Source organism: Marmota monax, unplaced genomic scaffold (genome assembly GCF_021218885.2).
Source record: "Marmota monax isolate L192 unplaced genomic scaffold, Marmota_monax_Labrador192_F-V1.1 WCK01_AAM20220418_F8-fsc00008, whole genome shotgun sequence".
NCBI lineage: Eukaryota > Metazoa > Chordata > Mammalia > Rodentia > Sciuridae > Marmota > Marmota monax.
Genome location: NW_026694432.1, coordinates 26,741,495 through 26,756,088, shown reverse-complemented (window position 1 = coordinate 26,756,088; position 14,594 = coordinate 26,741,495). Strand labels below are relative to the sequence as shown.

The window sequence follows — 14,594 nt, the reverse complement described above, 5'->3', positions numbered from 1 at the left end:
CTTGCTCGGTGCCCCCGCCACTCTCGACGGGGCCCAGGGCTCTCCCAGCTCAGCCACCCCGCGCTCGGTGGCCCGGCCGGGAACCACCCAGCCGGCAAGGAGCGGCGTGGGGACTTCACTCGGCTCCTCTGCAAACTCATTAAGCTTCGAAATTGAATTTGGTCCGGGCCAGGGCTGCCGGGGCCAGGGCTGGCTCAGGCTTCCTGGCTCTTCCTTCCTCAGAGAAAAGTGGGCAAGAGTGTGCTGGGCACAGGCCCGTGGCTGAGGCTGGTGAGGACAGTGGAGGGTCACTGTCAGACAGGGGGTACGTGCGGCCATGGTGGCTCAAACTCTCTGCACCCCGTTACCTGGTGGCTCTGTAGGAACACTGGGGGGACCCCACCACTGAGGTACATGACAGAGATTGGCAGCTGTACCCGCTTGGCAAGCAGACGTTCCCATGAGGCCAGTCAGGCCATTCGGTCACCCTGCAGAGGACAGCACCTTGGGGGCAGGAGAAGGTGCTGAGTGGGTCTGGCAGCGAGTCCCTAGGAAGCGAAGGGACTTTAGATTTGGACCTTCTGAGTTCAGATCCCAGCCTGCCATTACTGATCGGGTCAATTGGAGCAAGACTTTAGCTTCCCGGAGCCTCGGTTTCCGGGTCCCTGGGACGGATCCGCTGTTCCTCATTGTACCGCGCTTCAGTGGATCCAAGACGCTGAGCTGCTGACTCCTCTCCATCTTCTCAGAAGGTGTCCCCGGGAGCCTTCACAAAGCCACCCCGCCACGTGGCCATCACTGGGCACAGAGGGTGCAAGGTGAATCCCGACCTCATCAGCCCTGGGCCCCCTGCACATAGTAGGTGCTTAATCACCGGGGGGCTATGATGGTGTCGTGCCAGCCTCTCGACCCCGGGAGGAGGCTGAGGGGCGTCGCTCCCTGGAGCGGGCAGCGGGCCGACTGTCATGAGTCCCTAATGCACTGTGACATGTGCCGGCTTGTCTGCTCAGGGCCTAACGAGGCCTCTCTGGCACCGTCCGTCTCCATCCGTCTCTGGCACTGATGGAGGGGGACCCCCGGGCCGGGGGGCCCGAGAGCCCAGGCCTCCCATCCTCCTCCAAAGTCAAGGAGGCCCCCTGCCTCCCCCTCCTCCCCTCAGCTCGGCCAATTAGGCCCCTGACACCTGGAGCCGATGACAAACTGTTTCTGTCACTTGCTCTCTGTCTTTCATTAGGGCCGCTGAGGAGGGGGAGCGGGGGAGATGGGATCTTTCATGCTTAGTAAGGCCAGATACATTAATTACAAAACGGCCATTTGCCGCGTGAAAGTGTGCTAATTAAATTTATGCAATCATTATCTTTAAATAGTCATATCTTTCCCAGCGATCGGCCCCTTCCTTCCCCGGCCCGCGCAGCTCCCGGCAGCCCGTGTCGCTCTAATCCCCGGCCGGCGGCCCATTATCGCATCATCAGAGATGGTCTCTGAGTCCCCCAGGTCCGACCACTCCCAGCACCCTCCCGGCCGGAGCCCTGGGACCCATCCTGGCACTGAGGCCAAGGGACCCGCCCAGGGTGGCTGCGGACAAAAATCCCCATCTAGTTTTTCTAGATCCGTCTAGATGTTTCCAGATATTTAGAGAGTGCCATCCTGTCAATCACTGGGAATTTGTGGGCATGTGTGTGTGTGTGTGAGAGAGAGAGAGAGAGGGAGAGCGAGAGAGAGCACTGTGGGGGTGGGTATCAGTGCTCCAGAGAGCAGGTGTGTGCAGGTATGTGTGCAGCAGCACCCAGGGCCAGAGGCACCTAGACCCAGGCCGAGGGCTGGCAGCACTGGGGTTGAAAAGTTGCCTCTGGGTCAGGCTGCACCCAGTGAGGCTTCTGCTTGGCTTTCCAGCATCTCCGTCCACATCAGGAGGTTCTTACCAACGTCTTACCTAGATCTCTCCTGCTGCAATTTCACAAATGATGCCCTTCCCACCCCACCCTGCTTCCCCCTCTCACCCAGAGCCCGCCTCAGGAGTCCTTCCTGTCTGGTGGGTGGAACTGCAGGGGGGTGAAGAGAGACCCTGATGGGGTGGAGAGTGGGGAGTCCCCACCAGGTCAGAGATGACAGCCAGTGACCTGGTGTTCACACAAGGGCCTCTGCCCAGCCTGCACCTATGCTTCCCTAAGGGAAAAGCAGGACACGTGCCCTACACTCGCGAACACACACACACACAACAGACGCACCGTGGTGTGCACACTTGCATAAGCCTGAATGAATGAGCTGTTGGTACTGAGAGGAGACCTTGGCGAGGTGCCTGGGACTGGGGGCCAGGGCTCAAGGGCCCCGGCCCACGCCTGCCCTCGTCCCTGGGGTAACCGAGGCCAGCCCCCCAGCCTCAGGTTCTCATCTGCAAAGTGGCGTCACAGGCTCGTGGAGCCCCAAGGGAAATGCTTTGCAAACTGTAAGGTGCTGTGCTCGGGCCCGAGAGTGGCAGGAGCAGCTTAGAAAGGCCTCGGTGGAAGCTGGGGGTGACAATGAGAGGGGTGGGACGGCTGCACTGGTCCCGGCCGCCGGCTGGTGGGGGCTGCTGTGTGAGGCCTGGGTGGGGGCGGAGGGGGTAGGGGTGAGGGCCACCAGGGATGGCGGGGAAGGGGGCGGGGGACAGGAAGACCTGCAGGAAATCTCCTTTGGAAGCTCCAAGTCAGCACCCGAAGCCCATTACTGCTGCCCACAGGGGGCGGGCAGGGGGGCCAGATCCTCTTAGCAGAGAGCTGCCAGGGAGCGGGGGAGGGGGAGAGAGTGGCCGCTGCCCGGGTGGGTGATTTCTCGCCCGCACTAATCCCAGTGTGGAGCTGGGACAGGCAGGGGACTAGCGGAAGTGTGTGTGTGTGTGTGTGTGTGCGTGTGTGTGTGTGTGTGTGTGTGCGTGTGCGCGCCCAAGATGTGTATCTGGGCATCCCTTGGCGGCTGGAGGAGGGTGTGGAGGCATGTGTGGGTGGAGCGGTGGACGGGGCTGGAGGCTGCGTGGGCATGCACACGGGTGGGTGGGTGGTGGCCCCGCAGCCTGTGCGGGCGGCTCTCCCCGGGCCCAGTCCCTGCTGGCCTGACCCGGGTGCTGTGTGCTCCTGTGTGGTGTCCGTGGGTCTCTGTGTGTGTGCGCGTGTGTTGTCCCATGGTGTGGGGGAGTGATGGTGACACCCCATTACAATCACCTGGGGACCTTCGAAAAGTATCCTGATGCCCAGAACCCAGTGACTCCCAGCAGTTGAGGGGACACGGGGGAGCAGTCCTGCCCGCCGCCCCTGCCCTCAGCTTGCCCAGTCGACTCCAGGGCTCAGGGAGCAGGCCAGTGGGGGCTGGGACGCCTAGGTCCCCCCACCTGTGGATGGCTCTTGGCCCATGAAGACATTTTCATGCAATTCAGACACCTTGCTTTCCTTTCCTGGCAAGCCGTGTCCCGACGATGGGAGCAGGCTGTCCCCAGATGTCCCCCCCTCGCCACTCATGGAAGCCCAGGGGACGCACGAGCAGGATGGGGCCCTGGGCTGGAGCTGGATCTGAGGCTCGGAGCAGAATCCCTTGGCGTGGTGGGTCGGTGGGTGTCTCGCAGCCCAGCACAGGCCAGGGGGCAGGAGGGAGTGACAGGAAGGCCCCGTGGGCCGCGGCAGGGCCTGCTTGCGGGGGACTTGGCCAGTCCTCCTCCTCTTCACCGGATCCCTTTCCAGGGCTCTGGGGGGTGGCAGACCTCTCCTGGGGGGCCGAGCCATGCTTCCTCCAGAAGGTGCCTCCTGGGGAGCAACGATGACAAAGAGGAGGTCCCCATGGGGAGGGGTTGAGGGGAGCCAGCAGGGGAGGAGACAGCTGGGTTCCCTGGGGACAGACGGGTGCCAGGCCCCCTCTGGGGCACTCCCTGTACACTTACTCATTTAGTCCTTTGCGTGACCCCACAGGCGGCCTGGGTCATTGCCGTTCCCACTGTAGAGACGGGAAGACTGAGGCTGAACCGGCAAGTTAAAGCAGTCACCGGGGAACATGGCCGCTAGAGAAGCCCCCGGCCCAGCACTGACCGACTGACCAAGGGCCCTCACGGGTCCCTCTCAGGGCCTCGGTGCCCCTCTAGCCATGATGAGGGGGCGCCCCCTGACCTGCAGCTGATCCCAGGGGTCCTTGGCCCGATTCGAGCCCCCTCCCCCTCCAGCTGGCAAGGCCCCACCCCCCAGGCTCAGGTCCCTGCGCCGCCTCCTCCCCTGCTCCCTGCAGAGGCCCCCCTGCACCCACCCAGATCCTGCCACGGAGCCAGGACGGTGGCGATGGCCCTTCTAATTGCAGCCGCGCTCCCAAAGCCACGCTCGGTTATCACACAGGGTGCAGACCTCCAGCTCCGTCCCCGCGTCCCAGGCCCCGGGGCCAGCTCAGGAACGGAGGGAATTAATTACATTTTCCCATCCCCTTCTTTTAAAGTAGGGGAGCGCGCCTGCGCGTCCCGGGGGAGGGGGGCGAGCAGAGGCTGAGGAAGGGGGGTCCCCACCCCCGAAACCAGCCAGCCTCTCCCCAGCGGGCGGAAGGGAGGGTGAGGCTGGCCCCTTATTGATTTAGTCTGGTCCGGGCTGGGACTGATTTGGAGCAGAGGGAGAGGAAGGGGCTGGGGGGGGGGGCGCGGGCGGGGGGGGGAGGGAGAGGAAGGGACGGCTGTCAGTCAGCCTGACGGACAGCCCCGAGATTTGCCTTCAGATAAAACCTTACAGATGTGGAGGTCGGTATTGATTTTGAGTTAGTAACGGTAACGTACCAAGAAGTAATACATTAGCAAAAGCAAGGTCACCGAGAAGAAGGCAAACCCACCCGGGGAGAGGCGGGCATTCTGGAGGGGGGTGGATTACCGCATCAGGCCAGGACTTCCTCAAGTTCAAAAGTTTGCAGGCCCCCAGCCTCAGCCGGGCCCCTCACCGTGGGCAAAATGCTTCCCGCTTCTGTGGGCAAAGAGGGACTCCCAGAGTTCCCTGGGCGAGCCCGAGGCTGGCAGAGGGCCACCTGGGCTGGCGGGGCTCTGAGCAGCTCAGCTCGGCCCCCGGTGGGGAAAGATCAGAGCTGGGCATCCAGGAGGTGCACGCAAGTCCCCGCTACGTGACCTCAGGGGGGTCTGTTTACATCCCCTTGCCTCAGTCTCCCCGTCTGCAGAATGGGGGCAGTAATAGCCCATTTGCTTGGGGAGCCCTGGAAGTGACCAGGGTTCGGCCGGGGCCTGGCTTTTCTCGGCAGCACCCCCTCCCTCCTCTCCACTTGAGTCCTGTCCCATTTGCTTGGAAGCAGCTCTGCCTGGAAACAGGGGGTTGGATGAAATGGAAGCCCTTTGATCCGCAGGCCTCCGGGGGCTCTGGGAGAGACTGAGCCGATAGCTCGCATCCCCCATTCACACCTACCCCAGATGTGGATTTGATTTGATGTTCCAGGGCAAATCCCATTGAGCAAATCCCATTACAGGAAAAGCTCCCTGGGCCCAATCTGTTTCTGAGCTGCCTGTTAACGGCCAGGGTCCAAGGCCTTCTGAGCCACTGGGCACCACACAGGCCCCTTCTGACAAAGGGCTGCGGGACGCCTGGCAGCTGCCAGGATTTTTCTTCTCAACGTTGACCTTCTTGCTATTTCTTATACCTGCTGGGTGTGTTCCCACCCCAGGGCCTTTGCACTTGCAGATGGCCCTGCCTGGAAAGCTCACCTGCACATCTTCCCATGGCTAGTCCTGGATATTCCCTCACGGGTGTGTGGGGGGTGTCTTCCTGGCTCCCCACAACCACCACATGCCCTTATTTGTCCTCCACAGCATTTAGCAGGATCAGAAATTAGGTTATTTATCCACACACTTGGTTGTTCTCAGTTTCCCTGGGTAGGGTGTGGAATCGGCATCGTCCATTGCTCTGTCCCCAGTGCCTGGCTCAGGGTCTGGCACATAGTAGGTGCTCACTGAATACACATGGATTCAACAGAGCTTTTCCCAGATCACGGTGTGGGCTGTGGGCGGTAGAGATGGTCAAACACGTTCCGTCCTGCCCTCAGAGAGCCCCGCCGCCTTATCTAGAGCTCCGCACACGGTGGCACCCTGAGAAATGTTTGTTGAATGAATAGATGAAGGAAGGAGGGGACGCCACTTGGCATTGCTGGGCTGTGCGTTACAAGGTGGGAAAGCAGGGAGGAGCTGGGGCAGGCAGGCACAGGTCCCATCACAGGACGCCTTTACGGGGAGGTTCCGGGAGCCACCGGTCATTCTTGAGTGGTGCGGTCCCTTTGGTGGCCGTTCTGCGCAGATCTCTGTCTTACAGACTGAGTACGGGGTCCGGGCACAGCTGCAGCCTGGTCCTCCTCTCCCAGGGGGAGGGAGCAGGCTCCGTGTTTGTGTGGGGCGGGCAGTGGGGGGGATGAACCGTCCATTCCTTCTCTTCTCCTTCCTTCCTGCCTTTTTCTTTCTCTTTTTAATTTTTTTGTGGTGCAGGGATCGAACCCAGAGCTTTGTGCTTAACTCAGCAAAGCTGTGCCACTGAGCTGCATCTCCAACCCCAAACCAGGCTATGATCTCTCTATTATTATTTCCCCCGGTGCCGGGGGTGGAAGCCAGGGCCTCGTGCGGGCAGAGCGGAGGTGCTCCACTGGAGCTCGGCCTGCAGCCCTGGGTGGACGGTGAGGCCTCTCCAGGACCCTTTCTAGCTCCCTCTTGAGAACCCAGAGACACACAGTGGTTCCTGGACGCCTCGGTGGGATCCCCGCAGCTAAGGAGACGAGGCCAGCCGGGCCGCAGCCCAGCAGTGCCCTGGCCCTGGCCCTGGGAGTGGGGACGAGGGACTGGGCAGAGGTGGAGGCTGCTGGGAACACAGAGGAGGAACCCGGGACTCTCTGCTCTGGGAGCCTCGGCCTGGAGGCTCCGACCTGACGCCTTGCCACAAGCTGGGGCGGGGGAGCCTGGGCGGGGGAGCCTGGGCCTGGACAGCTGGCCTGCAGACCTGCTCTGAGATCTGGGGCAGCCCCGGCCTCTGCAGGCCTCAGTCTTTTCTTCTGAGAATTGGGCATCCTGGCTCCGCCCCACTCGTGTCCGCGGGGTTCTGGATTGGGCAGGTAGCGTGGTCAGTGGTCAGGAGGAGGGGAGGCAGGAAGGACGGCCACCAAGGAGGCAAAGCCTGTTCCACGCCGAGATCACTTCGTCCTCAGCTACCCTGGTGTCAGGGCACCAGCACCCCTTTCCCTGAGGATTACAGACGGTCACAGCCGTTGAGGGACACCCCCGAGGTTCCCACAGGAGGGATCCAGGCCTCCGCGCCGGCCCCAGCAAATCCTGAGGCCATGCGCGTACGGGGCAGGTGGGCTCTTCAGGAGGTGCCCGCAGCCTGCTGTCCCCTGAGGGAGGTGGCCGGGAAGTCAGAGAACAGGGCTGTGCATCTGGAGCCTCTGCCCCGAGCGGGGCTGGTGATAGCAGAACTGTCCCCACCTGGCTCCCTCCCTCCCCAAGTGGGTGGCCTTGGCAGGAGGTCACTGGAGTCCTGGGCCCTGCAGGTGGCCCGTCTGTCCTCCCCTGGTTTGGTGGGGACGCTGCCCTCTCATTCCCCAGGGTCTGCCCTGGCGCTGCCTTCTTCTGCTGTCCCCTGGGCCACTCCTCAGCAGGTGACTCTGCTTAGAGCTTTCCTGGACCCCTGAGCTGGCGGGACGCCCTCGTGGGCTCCTCGGCCCTGAGTTGTCTCAGCCCAGTCCCTCAGTGCTCCATTGCCCTGATGGCCTTTGTGTGTCACGAGCCCAAGCAGGCCTGGACCCTTCCCTCCATTCCCCACCCGGGGCAGGGACCAGGACTCTGTCCTCTGAAGTCCCAGGGCTCTGAGGGCCGGGCCAGCTGTTAGCGGTGCCTGTTTGTTGAATGAATAAGTGACCTTCCTCCCGACATCCCAACCATAGCTCCTTTAAGCTCGGTTTCTACAGACAAGCCCCACATATCAGTCCCAGGGCCAGCGCTGAGGGGACATCCCAGTTGCTGTCCCCGGGGCCAAGTAGGGAGGTGGTGATGGTCACAGACATCAGGGAGCTGCCAGAATCAAAACAGGGCCCCCAAGAAGCTACCTTAAGCACTGGCTGCTGGGCCACACATACCTGCAAGCCTGGCGACCTGGGGAGCTGAGGAGGAAGAGGGCGGGAGGTTCAAGGGCGGGTTCAAGGGCAGCCTGGGTGGCTCAGCAAGACCCTGTCTCTGAATAAGGTAAAAAGAGCTGGGAATGTGGCTCAGTGGTAGAGCCCAGCTTCAGTCCCCAGTAACCCTGCCCCCCCCCAATAAGATACAATAAAAGCACCCGCCACATGCTGAGGAGGGGCAGGGGCAGGGGCAGGGGGCGGGAAGGCCGGGGAGTTGAGGGCCAGAGACCAGCCAGCCTCCGCCGAGAGGTGGGTGAAGCCGAGCCAGCGTCCTGCACTGCAGGGGTGGAGGTCGCAGGGGTGGAGGTCGGGCCTTCCCGGTCTCGGGGGGAGGTGCCGTCCTGAACCACGGGGAGCTTCCCGACGAGGGGGAGACCCCGCACCCCATTAGTTCATTCATTCACACACACATCGCTGGCCCCTGTACAGCCAGGCCCGGGGTGACCCCTGAGCCAGGCCATGGGGACAAAGAGGTGCGCCAGGGCCTGCCCTGCCCTAGACTCTCTCAGGGGAAGGGGGACCCCTGAGCTGGGCCGTGGGCAGGAGAGCAGTAGCCCTGTCGCTCCCAAGGGACCCAGACCAGGTAAAGGGGGAGCAGGAGGCCGCAGGGACCTCAAGGGGTCTGCTCCAGCACAGGCCGCCCCGCGCCCGCCAGGCCAGGCCCCAGCGCCCTCCATCCTGGCGGGCCGGTCCCGGCACTGATGTCTCTCGGCAGGTGATGAGCATCCTGAGCAGCCCCAGCGCCGTGCCCCCGCAGCCGCAGGCCGACTTCTCCATCTCCCCGCTGCACGGCGGCCTGGACTCGGCCTCCTCCATCTCGGCCAGCTGCAGCCAGAGGGCCGACGCCATCAAGCCTGGAGACAGCCTGCCCACCTCCCAGTCCTACTGCCCGCCCACCTACAGCACCACCGGCTACAGCGTGGACCCCGTGGCCGGCTACCAGTACGGCCAGTACGGCCAGAGTGAGTGCCCCCCGGGCCCCTGGGGTGGGGGTGGGGCCACCTCACAGATGGGCAGACCCAGGACCAGAAGGAGCCGGGCCTCAAGTCCAGTCGTCTCCTGCCCGGGCCCTGGTGCGACTCCTCCAGGACACAGCCCCGAATGCTCCGTAGCGTTTTCTAGCAGTCGCATCTTCAAACGGCGAAGAGAGAGCAGAATGATCCTTACTGGTGTATTTTATTGAACCCGATCTACCCGAAAGATGATCACTTCAACATGTAATCCACATAAAATTATTATTATTTTTTTAATTTTTAGTTGTAGACAGAATAGCTTTATTTTAGTTATTTATTTATTCATTTTTATGTGGTGCTGAGGATGGAACCCAGGGCCTCACATGCGCCAGGCAAGTGCCCCCCACAGAGCCCCAGCCCCAGCCCTTATACGATTATTAATTTTGGGTTTTACATTATGTCTTCCATGCTGGGCTTTGATATCTGCTGCGTGTTTTACCTGATGGCACTGTGTTTTATTTTATTTCATTTCGTTTTGTTTTTCCATTTTAATTCAGACACTAAACTTGCATCAGAAGCACAGCCCAGGGCTGGGGACAGCTCAGGAGCAGGGTGCCGTCTGGCACCTGAAGCCCTGGGTTCACTCCCCATGATGGCAAAAGAACAGAAATGCTCTCTCCATATTTAAATTTCATAAAGTTTACAATCGAGAAGTAGATTTACACACTCAGGTGGCTTCAGATAGACTGACAAGTTTCCCAACCATGAAATAACTAAGTTGACGAGGGGTTTTTAAATTTAAATTAGATAAAAACTAAACAAACCTCTGAAATTTGGCTTCCTGGCTGCGCCAGCCACCGTTCGAGTGCTCAGTAGCCAGCGTGTGACTAGTGAATGGCCAGCTTGGTGGCACAGTGTGAGATCCTGCCCCGTGCTGTCCCCAGGCTGGGGCAACTGTGTTTGAATCTGGCATCCAGCCCAACTCCTCAGCCTTGGTGTTCCCAGCTGCCATGATGTCCCCTGCCCGCCCCCACTGCCATCCTCTCAGTACCTCATCTGCAGACAGGGGACAGGAGACTCTCAGACCAAAGGCTGGGGAGGGCAGACCTGGCCACGGCCTCTGGCTGCCCGATGGGGCCAACGGCAGGGCAGGCCCAGACGGGACAGGGGTCAGAGGTCACCGGGGCCCCTCCTGCCCTACCTCCCGGCAAGGGCCTCACCTGCTGGTGTCAAACTAATCAGAAGGCGAAGGGAGGGGGCGAGGCCCCCCGACCCCGGGGCGTCCTCTCCACCCGCCCGGCCTGCGCACTGCTTCCTGCCCACTCCTCTCCTGTGGCCTTGGCCTCCCTGGCTAAATGAAGGCCAGCTGCCTCGGCCTTGCCCGGCCAGCTGTGCTCGTGGCCCTGCCCGTGTGTGAACCCGCTCCTGTGCACACATATATTTGGGTGAGTGTGACGGTGGCACCACGGGTGGCCCAGTTCAGGCTTGTGTGCACGTGACGTGTCCTAGTACGTTGGCATTTGCGTAGAGCGGGTGAGGTGTGTGTCCGTGTGTAAGGCACGGTGAGCACGTGGGGGAACGTGGGCGTGCGACTCCACACACACACCTGCTTAGGAAGGGCGTCGTGTGCGCACGGTGCACCTGTGGGTCTATGTGCACAGACACGCGTGTGCACCAATGCACGGGCGTCTCGGTGGCAGTCACGCACGCCCGTGTTTCAAATGTGCCTTCAGGTGTGTGCGTGGGGTCGAGCGAGTCCGTGTGTGCGCGTGCACTTGGTGTGCATGTGTTCGTGTCACGGCGTGGTCCTGCAGAACGAGCAGCCGTGTGCAGGTGTGCATATGTGTGCGCCGCTGTTCCTTCAGGTGTGAGCATGTGTTTGAATCTGTGGGGGGGGGATGCGTGTGGCGTGTCTGTGTGTGACCGTGCGAATGTGTGTTCATGGGAGCACGTGTGTGTGCTCACGAGCAGAGTGCACTCGTGTGCACAGGAGTGCTCCCAGAGGGGCCCTGGCGACCCGCTGACCCAGCGCATGTCCCTGCACGGAGCGGGACACATGCTCTTGATCAAGAGCCGGCCCGGGGCAGGCGTTAGTCACACCCGTAGCCCGTGCCCTGCTCCAGGGGCGCCTGCCCAGCTCGGAAATAGAATTAACCCCAGAGTCAGCGCGGGGGAGCGGGGGAGGGGATCAAAAGGGAAGGGGCCCAGGAGGCGAGAGGAGCCCTGTCCCTTCTCTCTCCTCCTCCTCCCCCTTCCTCCTCCTGCCCCTCCAACTCCAGTTCCCTGTTGGGTCCTCCAGGGAGAGCTCGGAGCTCCTCTTGGGCCACCCTCCCCAGCCCCACCGCTGCTGCCCGCTGGCGTGGGCTCTTGACGCCTGCAGCCTCAGTCCTCCCACCTGTGAAAGGGGCTGGGACGAGACTCCGCTGCCTTCCAGTTTCCTATGGGGCCTTCTCCCTTGCCCTTGGCTTCTTGGTCAGACCCCCTTCTCCACTCTAACCTGCCCCCTGTCCCCAGGCCACTGACACCCTGCGGCTGGGCTCTCGTGGTGTGTGTCAAGAGTCACGCATTCTGAGCTTGCCACGTTGTGCCCAGGGTCACCTGTCCCCACGAACACCTGCCTGTGCATGAGGCCAGCCCAGGGGACACCGGATGAAATCCATGTTCCTTGTTCATGAACTTCTCAAAGCGATTTGTCTCCAACTTACAGATTTAAAAACTAGGCTCAGAGAGGCCAGGTAGCTTTCCCAAGGTCCCACAGCAGGAGAATGGCGGATTCAGTGTCTCCTGACTTCAGCCACCCAGAGCCACAAGCTTGTGTGAGACGCTCAGTTACGGACACCTACTAGGCCTTCCTGTGCACGATTCGTGTTCACAGCTTCACACTCACCCACAGATGCACACTGAGATCCGAGTGCATCACCAGCGTGTGAATACGCTGGTAGAAACAGCAGGTTGTGTGGGAAGGAAGGGACTGACCGTTTATTGAGCATCTACTGTGGCCTGCCCTCCATCCCCACGGCCACCTTGGGCAGCACGTGGCGATTCCTTTGCACGGGTGAGGAAACGGCATCCCAGAGAGGTTATCTCCTGAGGTCACCAGTGGTAGCTATCGGAGTGTGCTCCATCTCTGGAGGGCCACCGCAGGTGTGTGTGGACCACACATGGCCAAACCCCCGTGCAGCCGAGTCCTCTCGAGGCCTCCCACCTTTCCAGGGACACAGTCACACCTTCCTCTCCTGTCTGGCCATTGTCCGTCCATCTATCTGTCCCTCCCTGTCCCTGGAGGGAGTGGGGCAGGGGCCGGAGAGGGGCACGCGGCAGATTAATCTGGCCCTGGTGTTCCCAGAGGCCAGGGCTGAGCTAATGATGCACTGATAGAGCTCAGGAGTGTGGAGAGAATTTTAATCGATCTGACAAGTCTAATAAGAACTTGTGTCTGGACGGGTCCTCCTCTGGGGCTGCGGCTGACGCAGCGCTGACGGCTGGTGTCTGTTTACGGGTTGGCATTGCGGCCACCCTCCTGCCAACGCCTGATTAATCTAATTTGAGATGTTTAGAGCCCAGGCGCGGGCGTGGGGCAGGGGAAGGGAGCCATGGAGAGACAGAGGGACAGGGAGGGCCTGACAGAGGCCCTAATGAGGAATGTCACAGCCCTGCCCTCATCGGCCCCGCCTCCGCCCTGGAGAGGCAGCCACAGTTGGGTGCCCTTGGAGTTGGCTGGGTCGCCAGTGTGGCTTCCTGATGTTCCCTTGGCCACCTTGACAGGGCAGGGCCTGGGAAAGCTCCTACTGTGTGCTGGGCCACGGGCTGGTGGCCAGAGAAGTGAAGGAGGAGGCAGAGTGGCTAGAGGTACCCGAGGGACCCATTCAGGCTCCTCCATGTCACATGCTGTGTGTGACTCTGGGCCATCAACTGTGCCTGGGTCCTCATCACTCCTAAGGCCCAGGGGCTGCTGGGATCGTTAAATGGGGCCGGGCCGCAGCTCAGCGCAGAGCACTTACCGCGAGCAGGAAGCCCGGGCTCCGTCCCCGGCACCGAAAAAAGAAAGATTAAACGGGATCGTGTCCACCTAGTGAGTGTGGAACATGGCGGGTGGGGGGCAGGAGCAGTGTCTGTGACCGGGGAGAGGCCACCTGACTTGGCCGTGTGACCTTGGACATGTCACTGGCTTTGCCTGGGGAAGGAGTGGACCCACGTGAGTCTCGGGTGGAGAGGGCCCCCCACACTCTTCCCCGGTCATTCTGCAGGGGCTGCTGGGGACACTGTGGGGTTTGGGGAGGGGGCCTTGGGCTGCCTGGGTCTGCAGCCTGGCTTCCCGACGTGGGAGCTGTGTGACATTGCAAGTTGGTCCCAGACGTCAGCTCCATTGTGTGGAAGGGGCTCAGCCTCGAAGAGCTGGGGTGACAATTCAGTGACCAAAGAGCTCGCGGTGCTGTGAGCGGGTCCACAGGGCCGAGCTCTGGGCGCTGCCAGCTCTTCCTCCTGCCCGTCCTATCACCCCGCTGAGACCGCGTCCTCCTGGCGGGGCACCCAGCTAGGGGAGACGGCATGGCCAGAGCTGGGGGTCTCTGCAGGCCAGGCACGGTGTACCACCCACCCCCAGAGCAGGGCAGGGGCAGGTCCAGGGCAGGCAGCAGGCCACAGCCCCCTCTGCTCCACCCCCCGGGAGCCTGGAGGCCAGGACTTCAGGAGGTGGGCTGCCCCTGGGGCTCCTCAGACCCTGGAGGGGCTTACCCTCCTACCACCCACCTGGAGCCTGGCTAGCTCAGGGCACAGGCCAGACACTCCAAAGGGACTCGAGGACCTTTGAACATCCTTTAGGAACCCAGGGGCCTTGGCCCAGGCCTTCTGTGCCCAACATCTGGAAGAGCGCCATCTCATGTGACCCTCCTCACAGCAGCCTTGAGCTGGCTGGAATCTGTTCTCCCCAATTTAGAGACGGGGACACAGGCCCAGAGAGGAAGAGTGATTTGCACCAGGTGCTGTGGCCCACACCTGTCATCCCAGCAGCTCGGGAGGCTGAGGCAGGAGGATCACAAGTTCAAAGCCAGCCTCAGCAACAGTGAGGCACTAAGCAACTCAGCGAGACCCTGTCTCCAAATAAAATACAGAATGGGGATGGGGGTGGGGCCCAGTGGCCGAGTGCCCCTGAGTCAATCCTGGTACCAAAAAACAGTGATTTGCCCAAAGCCACATGAGCAGGAGGTGGCCGCCTCTTTGTCACCACTTTCCTTCCGGCCCCGATCAAAGGTCACATTGGCTCACCAAGTCCCAGGCTCGGGGTTCTACCACACTGAGCCAGCGATGGCCGAGCTCACGGCATGGCGGGGGAGGCCCAGCTGACCACACCTGTGTGTGTCCTTCAGCCTTCGGGGGACTCTGCAGCCTCGGTGGGGTAACAAATAGCCCCGTTTTACAGGCAAGGATACCGAGGCTCAGGTGGTGAGATGTTAGGCCCTGAAGTTGACAGGTACTGGACTCGAACCTGCGTCACTGGAACCACAAGGTGATCCA

At 61.6% G+C, this 14,594-nt stretch overlaps 1 protein-coding gene across 2 annotated transcripts in view; it reads left to right on the top strand.

Annotated features, from left to right (window-relative positions):
- The window catches only part of Pax7 (paired box 7), an 86,589-nt gene that overhangs the window by 70,607 nt on the left and 1,388 nt on the right, over positions 1–14,594 (top strand). For both annotated transcript variants that reach the window (XM_046469160.1, XM_046469159.1), the window contains exon 8: positions 8,843–9,089. In XM_046469160.1, coding sequence (XP_046325116.1) covers positions 8,843–9,089 — 247 coding nt within the window. The remainder of the gene's footprint in view (positions 1–8,842; positions 9,090–14,594) is intronic.